Source organism: Astatotilapia calliptera, chromosome 5, assembly GCF_900246225.1.
Source record: "Astatotilapia calliptera chromosome 5, fAstCal1.2, whole genome shotgun sequence".
In the NCBI taxonomy this organism is placed as follows: Eukaryota; Metazoa; Chordata; class Actinopteri; order Cichliformes; family Cichlidae; genus Astatotilapia; species Astatotilapia calliptera.
In genome coordinates, this window is record NC_039306.1 from 4,387,275 (window position 1) to 4,408,424 (window position 21,150).

The 21,150-nt window shown below is 40.6% G+C and overlaps 2 protein-coding genes across 4 annotated transcripts; one reads left to right on the top strand and one right to left on the bottom strand.

Moving 5' to 3' along the window:
* Nucleotides 1–1,070: 1,070 nt before the first annotated feature.
* On the top strand, nucleotides 1,071–13,370 carry tespa1 (thymocyte expressed, positive selection associated 1). Of its 3 annotated transcripts, none has more exons than XM_026166756.1 (12): nucleotides 1,071–2,981; nucleotides 3,690–3,872; nucleotides 4,176–4,218; nucleotides 5,125–5,165; nucleotides 6,782–6,835; nucleotides 8,565–8,604; nucleotides 8,891–8,938; nucleotides 9,046–9,141; nucleotides 9,310–9,518; nucleotides 9,651–10,819; nucleotides 11,463–11,550; nucleotides 12,849–13,370. In XM_026166756.1, the coding sequence occupies exons 2-12, from the start codon at nucleotides 3,734–3,736 to the stop codon at nucleotides 12,938–12,940; spliced, it is 2,019 nt and encodes a 672-aa protein (XP_026022541.1). In that variant the 5' UTR covers nucleotides 1,071–2,981; nucleotides 3,690–3,733; the 3' UTR covers nucleotides 12,941–13,370. The 3 variants fall into 3 exon arrangements, with proteins under 3 accessions (XP_026022541.1, XP_026022540.1, XP_026022542.1); XM_026166755.1 differs by having other exon boundaries at nucleotides 1,071–2,835; XM_026166757.1 differs by having other exon boundaries at nucleotides 1,071–2,835; nucleotides 8,894–8,938.
* Nucleotides 13,371–13,396: 26 nt separating this feature from the next.
* On the bottom strand, nucleotides 13,397–19,873 carry tarbp2 (TAR (HIV) RNA binding protein 2). The gene is made up of 7 exons (XM_026166761.1): nucleotides 19,631–19,873; nucleotides 17,716–18,030; nucleotides 17,423–17,492; nucleotides 17,205–17,322; nucleotides 16,619–16,746; nucleotides 16,188–16,383; nucleotides 13,397–15,252 (listed from the first exon to the last, which is right to left on the bottom strand). The coding sequence occupies exons 1-7, from the start codon at nucleotides 19,681–19,683 to the stop codon at nucleotides 15,095–15,097; spliced, it is 1,038 nt and encodes a 345-aa protein (XP_026022546.1). The 5' UTR covers nucleotides 19,684–19,873; the 3' UTR covers nucleotides 13,397–15,094.
* Between the last annotated feature and the right edge of the window lie 1,277 nt (nucleotides 19,874–21,150).

The window sequence follows — 21,150 nt, forward strand, 5'->3', positions numbered from 1 at the left end:
GAGGCAGAAGACTGGGCGGAACCAAGCACTGTAGGTTGTACCCCTGAGTATGATTGACGTTTGGTTATCTTTTTCCGCTTAAAAGACGCCATGAGTAAACAGTTCTCGGAATATGGGCGATCGCCTTTATTCGGTCAGATACTTGAGCCTGTGTTGTCCATCTGAGACATTAAGGCTCGTGTATTGGTTTGAAAACGGAGGTGGGAAAGGAGGAAGGCCGCATGGGTATTTAAGTCTTGCCTCCGTGGCCACTGGCCACTCCCTGGTGGCGCCCGGTGGGTCGGGAAACGGCAAGGAGGCGGGAGGAGTTGGCCAGGGTGGCGGTGAAGATTTCCCCATCACACGCACACACTGGCTATGAACCGCGCGGGGAGGAGAAAATGGCTCGCCTGTGGGAGGGCTTGTATTATTAGGATTCGTGAGGGGGCTGTCAATACGGCAGCACATGTGCCCGTGTAAACAGGAGAGAGAGGGTGGAGCCCATCCCCAGGCCAGTCCTGCAGCCACCCACCTCTGTGTGAACTCCATCGCTGACACTTCTTCAATTAGACGCAGATATGAATACTTCTACCGACACACATTGATGCATGCATGACACCACCACACTCTGAACTGATCTAGCAGCACTAACTGAAGCATTCATGTAGTCTGGAAATAAATGGAGTGATACGATACCGTTAAAGAGAGGCTTTTCATCATATACTTTACTATGCAGACAATCATAACATCAGCTTTTTGTCCAGTATTAGCCCAGAAAGTAACATCACTACAGCATTTGATAAAATACAGTACTGTCCTTACAACAGATAAATAAAACTACAGCCTACATGCAAAATATCTGAAAAACTTGTAAATGTGGACCCACAGTTATTTTCAGAAACCATTGCTCCTGCGTTTCAATGGCACAGTTTGTTTTTTTAAATTAACAGTTTCTACATTAAGTGATTTTTTGTGAATATTTAAAGGAAAATACTAGATATGCATCATAGTGGAAAATGTTAACATTTATTTAAAACATGACTTTTACAGCTTTTTACCTGTAGGTGATTATTAAAAAGTAAGAATAATCAAATAAAAAATGTTATTTATTAATCAGGTGACAAATGTTGATTAATAAATAGCCTAAATCAGGGGTGGGCAATTCATTTTAAGGTTATAATAAAATTCAATAAATACTGGGCAGAACTGAGTTCAACTCATTCGTATCTTTACTGGTTTCATTAAATGACGCTTATTTTCACATTTTTTGTACTTTACTGCATGGATAGTCCTGATTTCTGAATACTCTAAATCCCAGGACTGCCCTCTTCTGACAAGAGACCTCTGATGTTGTGCGAGGAATCTGCAGGGTTACAGCTTCTTACAGCTCCTCTTACCACCACGATTACTTTGAGCTATTCCTCCACATCTGCTCCAGTTGTTCCTTCAGCTTCTGGTAGTTCTCTGTCTCCTCGTGCTCCTTCCCAATGTTGCTGTCTACTGGTATTACCACAGTCATCACTATGTCTGGTTGGTTGACCCGCAGCTGCTTGTCGGTCTGGAACTCAGAAGTCTCACAGGACATTAGGACCTTGCTGTTCTTGTAATCCATATGCAACACAGATGTTCCTGTACACTATCCCAGCCATTTGGTTGTATCTCTCAGGGTATGCAGTCCAAGCTTGTGTCTTGCATCCTGTTACTATGTGTTGGATAGTCTCTGGGGCGCCGTTGCACAGTCGGCAGTTTGGGTTCTGTCAGCTGTGGTAGAGTCCTGTCCTTTATGGTGCTTAGGGCCTGTTCATGTGCTGCCATGATCAGAGCCTCTGTGCTGTCCTGTAAGTCATCTTTTTCTAGCCGCTGGTAGGATTTCTGATGTCAGCTCCTTCTAATATATATATGAGCATCTCTGTCCAGAGGAGTGCAGTCCCAGAGTACCCAACATAATGTGCAGGACCTTCAGACTCCCAGGCCTCTGGTAGAAGACCTGGGCATAATGATTAGATGAATCAGACCCTTCAGGAGGATGGGCCCTATAGTTAGAGATTGTCACTATAGTCAAATTTAGAGGATACATCACATGTGTTAGTCAGTGCAAAAAATTATGCTAAAATGTCAAACTGGCATTAAGTGGCACACTGCACTGGGATGTTGGGGTGATGGCTACAAATGGCCTCTGTACTCCCATGGCATTAGCAAGGCTACACTTTTTTGGTGTCTTCATGGTACACTAAGATAGAGCAAATCTGCTTTTTCTTTTTCTATTTATGATTTTCAGCGACTCATTGCTCTTTTTAAGTAGTTTCCCAGCTGCATTGAGAACAACTACACACCTCGCAATAAAACGACTGAAGAAAATGATTGTGGGCCACTGGACGCAAAAATAATATTTATTTGTTTTGTAAAATTCAAATATCAAAGGAGAGGTGCAAAAAAAACAAGCACTATTTGCCTGTCATATGATTTGCATTCAAATCACTCGTGTCGCATCAGCTTTGCCTCTGACATTTCCACAGACCTGTCTGTGTTTTTGTTTCTGCAGGATGTGCAGCAGCTGCATCCCACGCTGATAAAACTTTTGTATTTCAGACGAGATGCAAAGTTACTTCCTACAAAGGCTTCTCAAACCGCTTCACCGCCAAGATCCGCGCATATTCAGCCCGACTTATAACTGACTGCTTTCGAAAGGAAATCACCAGAATCGTCGAGCGGTCGTTGATAAACGGGAGCCTGCTGGATGCAGTTTTAAGTGTTTTGTAAAGATTGCAGATGAAGTGTCTCGTATTTAAGTCGCCACATACAGGAAACGAGACAAAGAACGCCTCTGATACAGAACTGAAACCCGAGCCGATGAAGGTAAGGCTGCTTTTCGGTTGTCAGCATTGATTGAGCTCTAAGGCAGCATGTAGACGCTTCGCTGTAGCTGAATGGAGAAAATCTTACTCCGTCTCATTATCGAGAACACACATCCAACATACGGCTCCTGTAAGCTGTATTATTAAGTAAGTAAATAATTATTCTTAATTAGTATAATCATATATATTTAATGGTTTACATCTCATCGATAAATTTATCTAAACTACACTTGGTTTCCCTTACACATTAAAGTAAATTACGACCTTTAATTAATAATAACTGCTTTTACTTTGAAGGGATTTAGACTGAACTGTTAGTCAGTCATACTGAAGGCAACTAGAAGCGACCTTATATCATTTTCTATTATCTGTGTTTATATGTGGTTCGCACTGCTAAATTCACTTCATGAACATTTAACCATAACATACCAATTCTTAATGAATATTTATCTATACATGTTTTATATTGTGTCTGTTATCTTGTCTCCAGCTGTCCTGGAGGTACAATATTTCACCTGAACTGTTTGTCTGACTTTGATGAGCCTTAAGCAGTATAGTCTCTGAACTTAATGTCATAGCTAGATTGATTTGCGTGTAGCCACCTCATTTTTACTGCAATATCAAGTATAATCTATGCACAGATGTCTTAGAAACACTACTGATAAGGAAGCGGCTGTTAATATCCCTATGCAAAAATGGCTCAATTTTAATGAGAAGGGAAATATCACTGAAAATCCTGAATACAATTGACTTTAGAGTAAAGAGGTGTTCATTCTCCTAAAGTAAACATTAAAGCCTAACACTGTGTTGCTGCTTCAACATTTCATCCCCGGCTCTTTTGTTGCACCTTGGCAGCTTTGACAGAGCCATGTCCCCCGGCTGTCCTGTGAATTGAAGCGATGGAGAGCTCGTCCTCCACAGTGAGGCGGCGAGCATGGATCAACAGCAGCCGTCAGCGGGTCACTTTGGAAGACCCGGAAGGGCCTCTGTGCCCGTTCCCATCTGCCTCCATAGCGGACGATGATGTGTTCTCTGATGGTAAGAGCAGATTCTGGAACGTGGGAGGGATCGTCCTCCATGGTGGTTTATTATTAACTATCTTCAGCATACATCAAGTGACCAGATGAACTTGAAGATACCTAAGTAGCTGGATACCCTGTTTATTGGGTAAAGAATAAATAGTGGGTTAAAAAATATATTTGTTGTGACCAATAGCAAAAATAACACGAGTTTATAACAGGATATACATGACAACAAGCGGCTAAGTGTCAGTTAATAATAGCACAATGCATGTGTTCCTTCAGTGGGGATCAGTCATAATCTTAAGTGCGATTTCCACAGGATGCCTTGCAGGAAAGATTGAGAACTGGCTTCTCAGCTGTGGGTAAGTCAACTTGTTTTACTGCTTGTTTTTCTTGTAAGATGATATTTTGAGCACTAAAGGACAAGTTGTAAGTCACTGGAAACTGGTTAACAAAGAGCAGCGCGTAGCAAGTGGAAACTCTCTGAAGTCAGGTGTTCCAGGAAGACGCTGCAGCAAGGCAGCCGCAGTATTGTTTTTCACCAAAGTCAACTTTGATGATGACTTATTATTGTTCCATTGGAAAAAAATAATTTTACAATGAACTTTAAACTATAAAACCAGTGCTCCGAACTGACCTTCTGCTGTCTTGGGAACACTTGTTTGCAGAAGATCAACCAGTGTTAAGTGTCACAGAAGGTACCTGTTACTGAGTATGATTAAAATATGTGGCCAGAGTATCAACATATAGATGTCTTCAGACGTAAGAATTTTTCATCACATACAAACTAAACCTCACAATTAACTTCTGCTGCTTCACTCTTTGTAATATTTCCTTATAGAAGAGGGAAAATGATATAACTAGGAGGAAATAATCATTTCCTTTTTTTTCCCATCAAACTGCTGCAAGGAACACAGACAGATTAGTTCACATTATGTCAGTTATCAAGAAGGAAGTTGCATTTAGTGGTCAATGAGTTTGCATAGTCTGCGTTTTCACTGAAATGGCCTGTAACACCAGAAAAGAGTACAGTAAAAGAAATAGGAGAGCGTAACCAGGCTAGTTTGAAGGAGTTATTACACCTACAAGAGGAAGCTGACAGATTCCAACAGTAAGTTGATTAAGAAGCAGCTCTCACGAGCTCTGGCAGTATCGTGCTGCAGATGAAGCTATCTATGCAAACTTAATCACTCGTTTGATAAAAGCATGACACTGATTGGATCTCACAGTGGGTGTGTTCATGTTTTAAATATTGGAATATTTTACAGGTCAGATGCCTGCTCAGAGAACAGCGGTCAGCTGAGTTTTGGTGAGTAGGAGCTGAAACAAACCTCAGCTTTAAAATATATTGGCATGCAGTATTACTTTTCATAATACTGCATACTGATACTTTTATCAGGGTTTCAGATTCTGATGTTATGTTATCAAATGTTTCTGTTGTCAGTGTTCTAAGGAGCTTGAAAAGAAAAGCGTCTGGACTTCTTTAACTTGCTTGAAGACGTTTCACCTCTCATCCGAGAAGCTTCTTCAGTTCTAAGGTCAAAAGGTGGAGAGTCCCAGATTTAAACCCAGTGGGAGTTTCCCCCCAAAGAGGGACAAAAGGACCCCCTGATGATCCTCCACCTAATCACATGACCCAAGGTGTGAAAACAGGTGCAGGTCACAATCAGCCAGGGTTTCGGGTGAGCTCATTGTGAAACCTGGCCCCACCTTATCATGCGAATTCCTGAGGTCAGATGGCCCAGGATGTGAGTGGGCGTTAAGGCGTCTGGGAAGGGATCTCAAAACTTGATTATAGATGGCAGAGAGTTGGTGTCGTAAACCACCGCCTCTGTTCAAAGATGGTCGCTCGCAGTGGACATAAATGGCTTCTTTCACTCCTCTTTCAAACCATCTGTCCTCTCGTGTGAACATTGGCATCCTCGAAAGAGTGACCTTTGTCCTTTAGATGCAGATGGACTGCTGAGTCTTGTCCCGTGGAGGTGGCTCTTCTATGTTGTGCCATGCGCTTGTGAAGTGGCTGTTTGGTCTCTCTCAAATCTCTCCACATTGGCCATCTGACCTCAGGAAATCACATGATAGGTTGGGGGGAGGTTTCACAATGAGCTCACCCGAAACCCTGGCTGATTGTGACCCACATCCGTTTTCACACCTTGGCTCATGTGATTAGTAGTAGTAGTAGAGGATCATCAGGGGGTCCTTTGTCCCTCTTTGGGGGGAAACTTCCACTGGGTTTAAATCTGGGACTCTCCACCATTTGACCTTAGAACTGAAGAAGCTTCTTGGATGAGAGGTGAAACGTCTTCAAGCAACTTACAGAAGTCCAGACGCTTTTCTTTTCAAGCTCCTTAGACTACGATGACCTGGATGACTGAGAACCTGCACAGACATGTTGTCAGTGTTCCTAATTTGAGCTGTTTTTCATTCAAATGAATCACCGAACCTCAAGGAGTTTATTATGTTTAACTATTACACGCAACAGCATTGTTTGTTCTGAGATTTTAGCCTGTTGTTAGATAGATGGTAGGCAACCTGATGATGTCATTATAGCTGATACAGATAAGAACCTTCAGAGGCCAAAGATAAACCTGTGTGTCAACTTTGGTTGCTCAGCTCCTATTTACGTACATGTTTGCAGGACAACAAATAGACGGATGTTTTGTGTGTCATAGTACGATAAGGAACTAAAGCTGTCAAAAGATTGTGGTGGAGTAAAAAGTAGAATTTGTTACTCATTTGGAGATGCAGTAGGCGATTTTAAGTTTTAATTTGCACGAAAACGAAATGGTGAGGTAAAATACAGGTTTCTCATATTTGCTACATTCATAATAATGTACATGGAGGAAGTCTACATTACATTTTTAAAATTTATTTTAAAAGTATTTCTCATGTAATTATTCATGTCTGTGACTTTCTTGTCTTCAGAGTCTGTGCTCCAAGCCGGTAACTTTGCTGATGACCTGGGTCTTGGAGCAGATGGTAAGCATACGCTGTATATGTTCATGCATGGGAAGACAAATATACATGACTGCATGCATACTTAGTGTTATCCTAAAGGAATTTTAGGAATTACATAGATTTTTGCCTGGGGTTAGCTCTCTGTGTCAGCTCCCTAGTACAAAGAGTGTGCGATGTGCCACTGAGTCAGTGTGAGAATAGCAAAGGAGTGTTTCTGGATAATTCACATTGATTGACTGGAGATGTCAAAGGTCCTGCCCCTTGCTCTCTCTGCTAACTCTTCTAAATCAGACTGAGTGTTTGTCTTCACGTGACTGCATCTAACATATTAATTCCTGTTAAAGGAAAAAGGAAACTGCAGATAATGACAACCCCAGATATTTCTTGAGAATAGTTTTGCATTAATTTCCTGAAGACGTAGCCATAACCACTACTTTTCTCATATTCATCTGAAGATTAGTCAAGCCCTTAAACTAACCTTCATGTGTTCTCTGTACAAATGACGTAATAGTTGCTTACCCTTGTAAAAGACTAATAATAGAGCAGACTATATTACTATAGGAAACTTGACTGTGCATCCTGATGTTTTTAAATCTCTGTTTATGTTCAAATTAGACTGAGCAGTTTATATGTCAGTGACACACCCAGTGTTGTGCAGTGCCATGAGGATGTTTTTTGAGAAAGCTTGAAAGATATTTTGTTTATAACTCTTATGTTATGTCATGAATGGGCACACTTATTAAAAAAAAATACAACTTTACACATATACAGATTCTTATGGATCACATGGAGATCATATATGAAAAAACTGTTATATGATTGTTGTTGTAGGGGTTAAGCAACAACATTAATAACCACCTAGCGGATATTCGGACTCTGGAACAATAAGCTTAGTGGATTGTAAGCAAAGGTCACAGGTTTTAAGACTTGTTGCATAGACTGAACAAGAGGTCTGAAACATTCTTCAGATATTTTGGCCCATTTTTTCAGCAGTTTTTCAACAGTTGCTACAGATTTGTCGGCTGTAAATCTGTGATACAAATCTTCTGTTTCACTAAAACCCAAAGTTGCTATTATTGGATTGAGATATGGTAACTGTGGAGGCTCGTCCGGCCCCAACAACCATGTTACATTCAAAGTCACGTAAATCATCCCCATTCTGCTCAGTTTGAACTTCAGCAGGTTGTTTTCACCATGTCCACATGCCTAAATTTATTGAGTTGCTTATATGCGAATGACTGATAAGAAACTTGTGTTAATACGCAGCTGAAATTGTGTACCTAACAAAATTCCTTCTAATATTAAACAGATAATTCAACAAAAATACCAAAAACTAACTCACATATTTTCCACGTCTCTTACTGAAATAAAACTGAAACCATACAGTGTTCAAAGTACAAAGTTATTAAAGGTTTAAGCTGTCAAACAAAGAAAGCTCAGTCTTCATTTACACAGCCATTAATTAACAGAAGTTATTAATTTGAGACAGGTTGGTGTTGTTGCTTGTTAGAGATCTTGATTGTCCCTTTGCAGGAAGCATTGCATTAAATGAAGGAAGAGTAGCGCCGAAGGGGATTTTCTACATTTACTCACATCATAGAAATATATCTACAACTTTATATCCTCTGTAGCGTTTTGTCTTTCCTGATAAGTGAATTTCTTCCTTGAGCAACCCTGTGGTATTGTGCCTGGGGAAACTGTTGAACCCAGAGGTGTTGTAATTTATTTTAACATGCCTTCCTTGTTTCAGCTTCTGTGGTAGAAGATGGAGATGTTAAACCTGAGCCTGGGTGAGTAGTCAGCATATAAGCATGTAGTTATGGCAGTAGCAGCAAAACAGGAAAACAACAAATATTTGGTAAAGAACTGGTAGTCATAGGCATATAGCATAGGTGATCTTTACACTATATTAAAGGCATTTCTCATTTAATAATTTACTTGTAATATACAAAGCTTGCTGTGTGATTGTTGTCCATCATGTGACTTTTTAATTTTACAAAATCAGTATTAGAGAAACATAAATAAATGATCTAATGTTATTTATTTATAATTTTGTTTCACTGTGTGGTGACCAAGAAGCTTGGTGCGACAGCCGTCCTTCAGACAAAAGAGCAGGCTCACCAGGTCAGTGACCAACTCTTCCACACGTCAGAATAAACAGATCACGCACAAATAAAGGCTTTAACATGCAGGTTGGATGCAGGCTAACATCTGACACGTCTTATGTTCAGCACCCCACGTCAAGGACTATGTTTGCCATCAATGAACTTGGGCCACAGCATAACTTCTAGCTGCTTCTCTGCCTCAACCTGGAAAAGTACATCAACGTAAGTCTTTTAAAGGATTTAGTATTCGCCAAATTTTCAAAAATGGTTTTCAGATGACATGGTATACACCATTTCTAACATATTATTCACTATAGTGGTTGCATCTTTGATGCTTTGATGATTACATTAGCTGTAATACAACATTTTCTCTCCTTTTTCTCACACTAGTATATCAGATGTCCTCGAGTTGTGTTCAGAGGATGCAGAGGAGACTTTGTATGAGCTGGGTTTTGGCTGTGAGGAGCCACAGGTTACTGTGCGCATCCCTCCTCGTTTCTTTACCTTTCCTTCTCAGGCTCAGGGCATCAACTTCCGACTCTTCTTGGATTCACAAATAAGGCGGATAAGAGAAGAAGACCCCAGCCTCTCTCTTGCTAGTAAGACTATCTAGTTGTAGTTCTTCTGTTGGTTAGCTTGCTTTGACTTCTGTAGCTGTAATCTGTATATAATTATTTGATCTGTGATAAGGTAAATTATATCCATTTATATAAGTCTCTTGATTCCCATAGGTCGTTTCAGACAGGTTCAAGTGCTGACAGCAATGGCCAACGCTTTCTATTCCCTGTACTCCCACGTGTCCCGCACTCCTCTCCAGAAACTGTCCACACCGGAGTTTACCTTCTCTTCCTCTGTGCAGAGGATCGAACGGTTCAGAAGCAGCATTCGAAGTGAGCCACGCTCTCCGGTAGAGAGGCTGAAGGACACTGTCAATAAGATGTGTCTCTACACGGGCTCTCCCCGGGGGTCTGACTCCACCTCTCCACAGCCTTCACCCAGGAAAAGATCCAGCCTGCCAGAAGTTGTGGATATAGTGTGGAAAAACAAGAGTGGAGTTAACAAGAAGCTGGATTTGGAGGAATGTAATAGCAATAATTCAGCTATGGATGTTAACCAGATCACAGACGGTGAAAATGGGCTGGAAACTCAACAGTCAACGACGGACATGGAGATTCTCGAGGACAGAAATAAAACCTGTGAAACGGAGATGGGGGATGATAATAAACAGCCAAAGGATGTTGACTCTGGTGAAAATGACTCCATGACTCAGGGTGTAAGAACATCTGTAGCATCATCATTATCAGAAGAAACTGTCATAGAAACCGACTCTGAATCATTTTCATGTCAGCCAGAGCCAGACTCATGTTTGACACAAACTAACAAAAGGACAGCGGAACTAAAGCCTGTTGCCAAGGTTACATACGATTTAATTTGCCCCCAGATAGTCGAGAGTGTACACCGGGCACCTTTTTGCAGTCAAAGGACACACAGTCCGGAAAGTTTGACTCCCCCAGAGAGAGAAAGCACAGATAAATCCTGTTCTGTATCACACAAATTCAGTCTACAAGCCTCCGTGACAAAGTCTAACCTGAATTCACACACAGACGATGTTGCCTCTTCAGGTGAGGCCACGCGGGGGGACGCATCTAGATCACTTCCTGTCTCGGAACCCAGTGGTAGCTACACTCATTACTGCATAACTGTGACTGGCTGGGAAGGCGATGATGTGCCATCCTCTTCTTCGAAAACATCAGATTCTAGTCATGCTTCGCATGGTTTCTATGGTGAGAAAAAGTCTCCTTCAGAGAAGCAAGGACAGTTTCTGAATCCTCTGATGCATCAGAGCCTGGGCAAGCTCTCCAGTAACCTTCAGCAGGTTAATTCCTTTGAGCTGGAAGAGGTACAGTAGTTTTACAATAGGCTTCATGTCGCTTGTTATCTCAGCACTACCATTTGAAAAGAGTTTAACAATGCTTGGCTGACTTTCATTAAACAAAAGCAAACTGAGTACGTCACAAACTGATTCAGTAAACATTTTCCAAACAGGCTCAAGTCATCATAATCATCATGATGAAAATGGTATAAATGGATATAACAAAATGATCAAATTATTACTCAAAAGCAATCTCACCTTCAAATATTCCATATGTTCTTTCCTCTGATAATGTTTGGTATTGGCGATGAACCATTTATGATTCATAATACGTGGGTGTTTTGTGTTGCTCACTTTGACCCAGAATACAGCCTGCATTAGGAATATGTCTTGCGCTTACATTTTTTCTCTTTCAAAAGGATTTTGATCATTGATTATTGTTTGTTATGTAAAGAAAAACAGGCCAAATAACAATATTATTTATCAGAAGTATTGAAAACCTAACCAAATGATACAAAAGAGGCTCTTATATTCACTTATATTTGGCTTCAAACACTGTATAGTGATAGACATCTATGATGCAATGACTTCTTCAGCTCTTGCTGTGTGTAATTGTTCATTAAATTATTTTTAAACAGTTACTAAGCAGGCATTCCCCTTGTCTTTTTAGGTGCATAGTGCAGGAGAGGAAGACTTGGGACAGTCAGAAACTCCAAGAACTACAACCTCACCATTTTCAAAAAAACATCCATACAAAGGTACCCTGTGTGCTCACATCTCATTTGAGGAACTTGACTTTTATTTTGTGAACACAGTTTATGGGAATTTGACTTGTCACAGTTTTAAAATAGCTGTTTGCAGTTAGCAGTGGTCATAAACTCGCTGACAGAAAAAAAAAAAGATGCACACAGTTATAACAGTTAAAATGTGTGAAGTCAAAGGGTGTTACCATGTAACACTGCTCAGCTACATGTGAATAAACTTTGAGCTTACTGGAGGTCTTGTGTTGAGGTCAAATGAGGAACTGAGTAATTCAGGCAAACCCAGGTATAAAAATATACACTACTCGTGCTGGGTTGGACCCCTTTTTGTCTTGAGAACTGCCGTAATTCTTCACAGATTCAGTAAGGTGCTGAAAGCCTGCCTCAGACTTTCTATATTGAAATGACAGTACTGCGCACATCTGTGATGGGAATCTCCCATTCAAGCACATCCCAAAATGCTGTGTTGCACTGAGATCGGGTGTGTGTGGAGGTCATTTCAGTACAGCGAACCCACAGTGATTTGAGCTTTGTGACGTGGTGGTGGAAGCAGCCATCAGTAGATGGGTACGTTGGAGTTATAAAAGGATTGTCAGGAGCAAACAATGCTTAGTTCATACTAAGGGGGCCAAAGTGTGCCAAGAAAGTATCACCCACACCATTACACCACCACAGGTCTAAACCACTGATGCAAGGCAGGATGGATCCGTGCTTTCATGTTGTTTACATCAGAATCTGACCACACCATAGGAAGGTTCAATGCTTCAATGTCCGATGTGTTGTGTGTTCAGAGATGCTCTTCTGCAAGGCCATTCTCCTCTGACATCCACAAGGAATTTTTCACCCACATAATTGCTGCTCACTGGTTATTGTCTCTTTTTTTGCACCATTCTCTGTAAACCTTAGAAATGCAAAGAGCAGCCCATCTGGCACCAACAACCACGCCACGCTTCATATCACTTAATCTAAATCACCTTTCTTGCCCATTCTGATTGTCAGTGTGAACTTCACTAGGTCACCTTGATCATGTCTGAACATGAACATGCCTGACTTGCAGCCATGTGATTAGTCAATTAGATAAATGTGTTAATGACTGGTCGTACCTGCTAAAGTGGCTGGTGTGTGAATGTTTGAGCATGAATATGAATTCAGCATCACATGAGAGCTTGACAGATGTGTACACAAGTAGCTCTGCAGGTGTGTGTTTCTGTGCCTATGTAGGTCAGTGTGCTGCTGCACTTGTGCTGCACTTCCCAGAGTTTGGAGAACATATCTGTGTTTGCTCCCTCGTATAGGTGAAGTGGTCCGCGGTGACAGTATGCAGTCGGACAGCAGCGGCTACGCAGACGAAGAAGTCAGCCCCTCATCAGACAGACACAGCAGATGACAGAAAGCTCATGCAAACAGCATGTACGGCAGTGCTTGAGTTTGTGAAACTCTGCCGAGGACTTCCTATCAAAATAAAATCATCGTACTGTAAGACTTGCTCATGTCACGATTTTAAAGGTTTTTTTCAGTGAGAATATTTTTGAACAAAGTATTAAGTTTTTCCATTGTGCTCATATTTAACAAAGATTATTGTATTCTTAATAAGTAGACAGTGGAAAATCTTTTATTTAAATGGCAATCTAGTCATAATACAGGTGAAAGGCTGCATTTCAAAGATTATTCCTGTGGAGCTAACGTTTTACTTCCATGTATTGTTTTTGTATCACAGCAGAGGAGCATCACAAGTTTAATGTCAGCATCACCATCAGTTTCATGCACCTTGAACTCAGTGTCAGTGTGAATAAAACTACACAAATGTGTCCATCCTGCATTGAGCGACAGACGTTTTCTGTAGTAGTGCAAAAAATAATTTTATTAAATGACTTCACAGCATTTTACCAAGCTAACAGCTACAGTAAGGCAAGGTGAAGTGACACAACAGGCAGTTACACTGAATACTCTGGAAGCGAGTCATCAGCTTTTATGTGGAAACTTATCAGTCACATCAACAGAAAAACAAGGGGATTGTTTTAATACTTTTGGAAGTCCACATGACATGATGGCTTTGTCTGGTGTGTGATATTGAAAGCTTAACACACGAGAGTGAGTTTAATGTTGAGAAGAACAAACATTTATTATAAAACTCACTGTACCGCTTCCTTTTTCTGCCAACACATAGCTGTGTCTTTATCGCAACAGAAATGAATTTACAAACTTAACGTAAAGTGTGAGAAAGAAAAGAAATTAGACTGTGACACATCATGAAACTACGTGAGGGCAATTCATAACGGAGTTTCCAAAATATTAATGTTCTTTAGAAAACATAGCCAAACATTCAGAGCACAGCGCAGCAGACAGTCAGCTTTAATTTGGGGGTTTTAAATGTAAGAGCCTCTAACAGTGTTTTGGGGGTTGCTTAGCTTTGTTTGTTTGGAAAGTTAAAAAAAAAGGTTTGCTTACACGGCAAAAGTAGTCGTTCTGAAACATAATAGACTAATTTATGTCACTGCGTAACGGACTGATGTAAAGCCAGCATGGAGGCTAGTTTGACACATCATGAGTAATGGGAAGCTGCCTTTGCTGAATCTTACAGTAAAACTATTTTACTCCTCTGAAGACCCAGTGACATGCTTTTATTTCCATGGAAACAGCAATGTGAAACATTTCATTAAATAAAACCATTTTCAACTCCCTGATTTAACATCAAAGTTACCTTAAAAAGCCCAGAACATTAAAAACATTATCAAGACACTGGGATTTCAGATACCACTGTGTCAGTTCAACTGACCAATTAGAACATATGGGGGAGGGGTGGGGGGGTCTATTGTAAAGGCCGCACAATAATATAAGTGGACTGTTTCAGAGAGAGGGCGACAAAAGGTGTAGCCACAAATAATGTGTTTATTAAACATTAAATCATATAAACCTAATCTAACAGACCCAAACAAAGAACTAGCATGTGACAGGGGGGCTATTTTCATACTAAAACCAACATTTTTTAACACTTGTGTGTAAAATGGTTAATCTTCAAGATGATTGTCCTATGACAATAACTCAGCAGTCTCTTTTTCTTAATTTTTCTTCAAGTCTGGGCTCTTTTAGGTCCGTGCATGAAAACAGGGATTTAACAAAGCAGCAGTGAACGGATGACTCCACTCCATTTTCTTCAGACCCCTTTCACGCCCTGGTCATTTCACGGCATCAGAATTTTATCTCAAGTAATTTGCAACGTATAGTTTACCACGATAGCACCATTTATAAATTCAGATGAAAACAACTAGGGTGATATAAAAAAGTAAAAATACATAATTAGTGATAAATATTGTAAATGTCAAGTGATTTTTTTGGGGGGGGGCAACTAAATCTTCATTGGCATCATCAATAGGACTTTTAAAAAATCTCGGGGCATAAAGAGTCTTCATTTCTAAATTTGAGGTAATTCATGTTATTTGAGTTCATCACAAAAGTGCCTCCGTCATCCAAAGTAGAAATTTATGATGGCATTTTGTAGTGGTGAGTTCAAGTCTGTGAGGGAGGGGGGCTGACACGCTCGTCATTTCCCTCCTGCCATGATTTTGAGGTACTGCAGTGCATTGTGGGCTGCGTTGGCTCGGGCACCATCTATGTTTGGGGCGAAGCCGTGACACACGGTGATTGGCTGCGTGGAGAGCTCCACGAGACACTGACGCAGGCCGCTGAGACTGCGCTCCTCTGAGAACAGAAGGAACAAAATACAAAATCACGAGTTTCATTTTTATTATAAAATTGATATTTACAGGATTGCTGCTACTTTTTAAATAATATCATAACATATGTGTGGTGTACTTCAGAATGAAAGATTTGACAGTTAACATTGTTATTAATACTGTACATCTAATTCAATGTACCGTTATCATATACAGGCATAATAATAATATGATCAAAACTACTGTAACTAAAACATATATAAGAATATAGTAATAACTACCCTCATCTACTGCGTACTTTAAGAAAAACTAACACTTTTGTCACGATTACATAGATCATATAGTTTGCAGAAGATAAAATAATGACCGTGACAGGTTTTAATACTAAAAAAAAGAAAGAAAATGTGTGTTAATTACACAAATAAATCGAGCAGAGATAACAAACAAATGCCAATAATTCGATTCATTAATGTAAATCTGCTACGTTAAACTGTTGTTTCGGTGAAGAGCTTTAAGCGCCTTGTGATTTGGCGCTATATAAATAAAATTGAATCGAATTGAAACTGTCCACATTAAAAAAATGGTTCTACATAAAACCAAGATAACAAGCAGCTGCAGGCTACTTCCTCAATATCTGGTGACAGTAATAACGACCACAACACAGCTTGCCTTTTTTTTATGGGCATGACATCAAAATCTACCCTGTATCCTCTGCAAGTGCGTGCAGATGGTGCAAACCAGATGTGAAACAGTAAGAGGCTTTCACAACCTAACAGATCTTAAGCAGCGCAGTGAAAACTCCACTGAATTACCATATTTAACAGATACTAACAAAAATGCAGCTCTTCCTGTCAGCAGGCGCATCAGCAGCGGCTCTTTACGCTTTGTATACCATCCTCCTTTTAACGAGAATGCAAGAACGCAAGAGAGAAGTGTGACAGGTACGGTCTGTGAACTCACCAAGGTCCAGGTAGCTGACATCAAAGCGCTGCTCCAGAGACAGTTCACTCAGCAAAGAGCAGAAGTTGGAATCAGAGGGCATGCCCAGAGGGTGGCTGCGGAGTTGGAGGATCTTCTCACCGGCAGAGTTACGCAGAGAATCCCACGTGCAGCTGAAGCCTTTACTTTTACCCGACTCCGCTCTGCTGCCCATGTTCTGTGCATGCAGGAATTAATGGACAATGTCATTACGTGCCATAACCATGAGACAGAAGAGTAACAACAGAGCATATGAATCAGAGATTATGCTAAATTAATAATGCTTCAGGAAATACAGAAAAATGAAATTTACAAAAATAGTTTGTTACTACGTAGAAGTGAACTAAACTCTAATTCCTCTAATGATGCTTAATAAACATTTGTCAGTCAGTGTAACAGCGTTTGATTCCCACCATAGTAAATGTATCATCTTCGGCATCAGGATCATTGCTGGTCCTCATATCTACGGGGACATCATGTATGCGTGACAACATCTTAGCTGCTGCGTTTCTCTTGGCTAGCTTCTTAGATGTACCACTTCCTGGAGAGGAAGAGGAGATTGCATCAGAAACCAAAGGATGTGCTTGATATCTCTTAAGTTTTCATGCTTTAAGAGAGTAAGTCAAGGAACGTCACAACTTAGTTGACCAGTGTGAAAGGTGTAACAAAAGATATATGATTTTGCTCAGTTTTATTAAGCTGTTTTCTATCAATAATATTTCATTAGTGAACACACACACACCCACACACAAAATTGTGTTTTCATGTCTTTGTGGGGACATCTAATTGACACAATGCTTTTCCTAGCAGCTTACCTTAACCATTAAAATTGAATGCCTAACCCTAACTGTAACCCTGACACTAAAACCACATTTTGAGTCTCAAAAATGAAACTCGTGGGTCAGGCATTTTGTCCCCACAAAGATATGTAAGCATGGTACACACATACACACATACACACGCGCACGCAGGCTGAGAGATTGAAACAAAGCAACGTACCGATTTCTACAAATCTCTCCACTCTGCAGGTCATGGTGAACTCTTTGCGATGTGCTGGACCAGACTCTTGAGTGACCGTGTACTCTGGCAAACGCCATCCTTTCTGCACCACCAGCTCCTGACAGAACAAAGTAAAAAAAGAAACCAAAAGTTGGAAAATTTATAAGCCGCAGAAATAATGAGAGCAAAATGAAACCTTGGTAGCTGTCTGCGTTTACCTGCAGAGCCCCTACAGGGTTGCATTCAGACTGCTGTGAAGTGCCTGTGGTCTTCATCTCTGACTGGGCACTACACAGAGGTTGAGAAAAAACAAAAAAGGAAACAATGAAACCACACAACGCTCTATCTTACTCTTGTTAAGTGTTGAAATGCTCTTCATAACATTCAGGCTGGCCTGCTTATTAGATGTTTAAAGCAGACTAAGCTGTATGGATAAACATTTTTAAATAATTTTAACTGTAATGAGGTTGTTTTATAAGAAAATAAATAAAAATTAAACAGAAAAACTGACCCATCTGCATCAGTAGACACATCAACCCCAATAAACCCGTCTACTCCAATACCAACTCCAGCAGGACCTCCGAGGCCTCCCTTTAGCATCTTCAGAGCAGCCTCAGCTGCTTTGTGCTTGGCTGCCTTCTTGCTGGGCCCCTGGCCGGTGCAGCTGATCTCTCCAACGGAGACGCGGAACGTGAAGTTGGGCTGGTGGGCCTGTCCCTCGGCCTTCAGCAGGTCATACACTGGGGTCTTGCCTATCCGCGTTCCATACTCCTGCAGCAGACTGATGGGCGTCTTTCCGGGATTCACAGCCAGCATTTGCTCAATACTACATAAGAGAAAAACCTCGCATGAGACAGACTCTCCAGAAACACCTTTTCATGCAAACAAGAAAAATAATTGTATATAGGGTTTAATATACTGTGTGTAACTTCATAGTTTTACTTTGTTATTTCTTATTTATTTTTATTTTCATTTTTATATCTATATTTATTTTATTTTTTAATCACTCTAGTTTTTTATTCCATTAAAAAATTAAAACAAAAACTATTAGGAGAGTAAAAATCTCACTAAATATTACGGGGAACTATATTTTTGATACTTTTTCTATATATTTTGAATTCTCTGTCTTCAAATTAGAGTTACAGAAACAATTACAGTTACATATATCTATGCTTATATTCACCAATTAAAGGAGATTTTAATTCCCCTGAAACTTGACAGAAATATCAAATAATGTTGACAGAAGAGTAGAATAAAAAAATGAAGTAAAAAGAAGAAAAATGCAATGATTTCAAAGTCTGATCTGTATAAAAATATATGGCTGCAAAAATGATCATAAAACATCTGTGCAAAGTTGTGCTTCATTCTCACTGGAGAAACCAAACAGCCACTTCATAAATGCACGGCACAACACAGAAGAGCCACCTCGACAAGACAAGACTCAGCTGTACGTCTGCATCTAAAGGTCAAAGGTCACTCTTTCAAGGATGTCAATATTCACATTTTGGACAAAGAAGACAGTTTGAAAGAGGAGTGAAAGAAGCCATCTATTTGAAGCACCATTTTTGAACTCTCTGCCACCTATAGTGTAGTTTTGCGATCTCTTCCCATGTAACTCACATGATAGGGTGAAGCAATGTCTCACAGTGGGTTCACCCGAAACCTCTGCTGATAATGACCAACACCCTGTTTCACATCTTGGCCCATGTGATGAGGCACATGATCAACAGTTGCTTACAATCTAGGACTTTCCAGCATTTGGTCTTAGAACTGACGTAGCTTCTCAGATGAGAGGTAAAACATCTTCAAGAAACTCAAAGAAGTCCAGTCCCTTTTCTTTCCAAAGTCCTTAGATTACGATGACCTGGACGACTGAGAACCTACACAGACATTTCTTTCTCAAGCCTTCAAGTGCAAGCTGTCCACAGTAATGTGCTTTAATAATGAATAATTCAGTGTTACAACTAGATAAGCTCTATGGAGCTCAGGTCCTCAAACATGGATAGACTTAGACCAAAAAAACAAACAAAAAAACCTTTTAGTGGAGATTTCCTGTTTAATGCACGTGCTGTAGATCAATACAGCCATCGCTGATCTAATTATTCATTAATAGTCACTTTCTATGGGAAAGGGGAAGCTTACAAAAGTTTTCAGTGTGAGTGTAGCCACTTTATTATAGGAGAGTCTGAACACAGTGTGGAAACTGAGTAAAACACCACGAATGTCACCAAAGTCTCCAGCAGCCCCGATGCCGTCATTCTGGCGTCACAGTTTTGCAACATGCAGCTGTCAGGAAAAAAAATGCTAGCAGCTCGTGTTTACAGCTCTGTTTCTGAAACCCTACTAAAAGCCAGCCTTCTCGTCTTGTTTGTTACTGGAGGAGGAGTGTGGTGGTCTGACCGGGGGAGCTGTTAGCTTAGCTTTACCTGGAGCACCCGGAGTTTCTCTTCCAGCTGTCCGATGCTGTCTCGTCGTTCATTCCCTATTTCACGCAGACAGAGCCGGTCGGTTTCGGATGGCAGATCCCCCCCACCAAAACAGACACTTGCTTTCATCAGACGCTGTTTATTGTTCCCCCTTACAGATGATGAGGCGACGGCATAAAGCAAAGCCCCCCCGTCACTGCCGCCCCGACAGACTACAATAGCGGAGTCCTCTGGCGCGATGATATGACGTCATCGGCTCACTGCGAAACATCTGTTTTGGCACATTTAACGTTGAGATTTCACGAAACATGTCTTTCTATGGATGGTACAGACAGAAGTAAACAACAGGCGTCAATCCAAGTATTTATGCACATTAGAGAGGTAAAAGATTCAGACATTATTCTTTCGGCTGTTCCCTGTAGGGGGCGCTAAACACACCATCTGCTGTAGCATCGTCTTCTGTCACACCACCCTACTACATGTCCTTTTTCGCTGCATCTATGGATCTTCTCAGTGGTCTTCATCTTTCCCCCAGCTTGGCAGCTTCATCTCCAGCTCAAATCTCAGCATCTTCAGCTCTGCCTGCTGTCTTTTGTGAGAGCCATCATCTCCAAACCGTGAACATGGTCCACATTTTTTGGTAAATGATCGCTTTCACGGTAGCCAATCTTCCACCTCAGGCCACTGAGGATTTAAAAACAGATTGATAAGAAAATAGAGAAGTCCTGCATCACGTTGACTTACATTTGTTACTTAACTTTTAAGTTATTTGTTTAGCCTGTAAATAAAAAAATGGCCTTACAGTTTATTTTTTTACAGTAATTTCTACAGTTGTATATGTTTTGCATGAGGTAGCTACACTGTGTATGTGCCCAATTATAGGCTACAGATTTTGATAAGTTTTACTGGGAATGGTGTGGTGTTCCTAAATGTAACCAGAAGAGGGCGACAGTTAGCTATAGATTTCCCCTGCTGACAGCCCTCCCTGTCGGGTCCCTGGGATGTCCAGCACCTGTCATATCCACTACAGACCAACGTGGCAACACGAGAAATTCCTTTCGTGTAGTGGACTGACCACCCTAAAGCTGAAAATAAGGTTTCGAAATCAGATATGCCCCAAAGTGTTTATTCTGAAAACATCCAGAGTTAAACCTCTACATGGAATAAAAAGGTTATAAACTTTCAAAATAAACATTTTCAGCACTTTTAATTTATTTTAAACAATTACAATGAAAAATAATTTACCCAAGTAAATGTTTTTACAATGATATTACAGTCAGGCAGCTCTTTTAATTTGGGATCTTTTTCCCTGCTTGGTTTGGAAAGATGTGTCTTCATAAATAGCCAAAGGAACCGTGCAGACCCCAGAAATCATCTGAACCCACAACGTCAGAGTCTCCTTTCCAAATTATGTAGCAGCGCTTTCGTAAAATGTTTCATTTTATTAGCATTTTCCACCTTTCCATGAATTATCTTTAATTCCGGGGATCAACAATTAATCCCATGATGGTGCGCTTGCA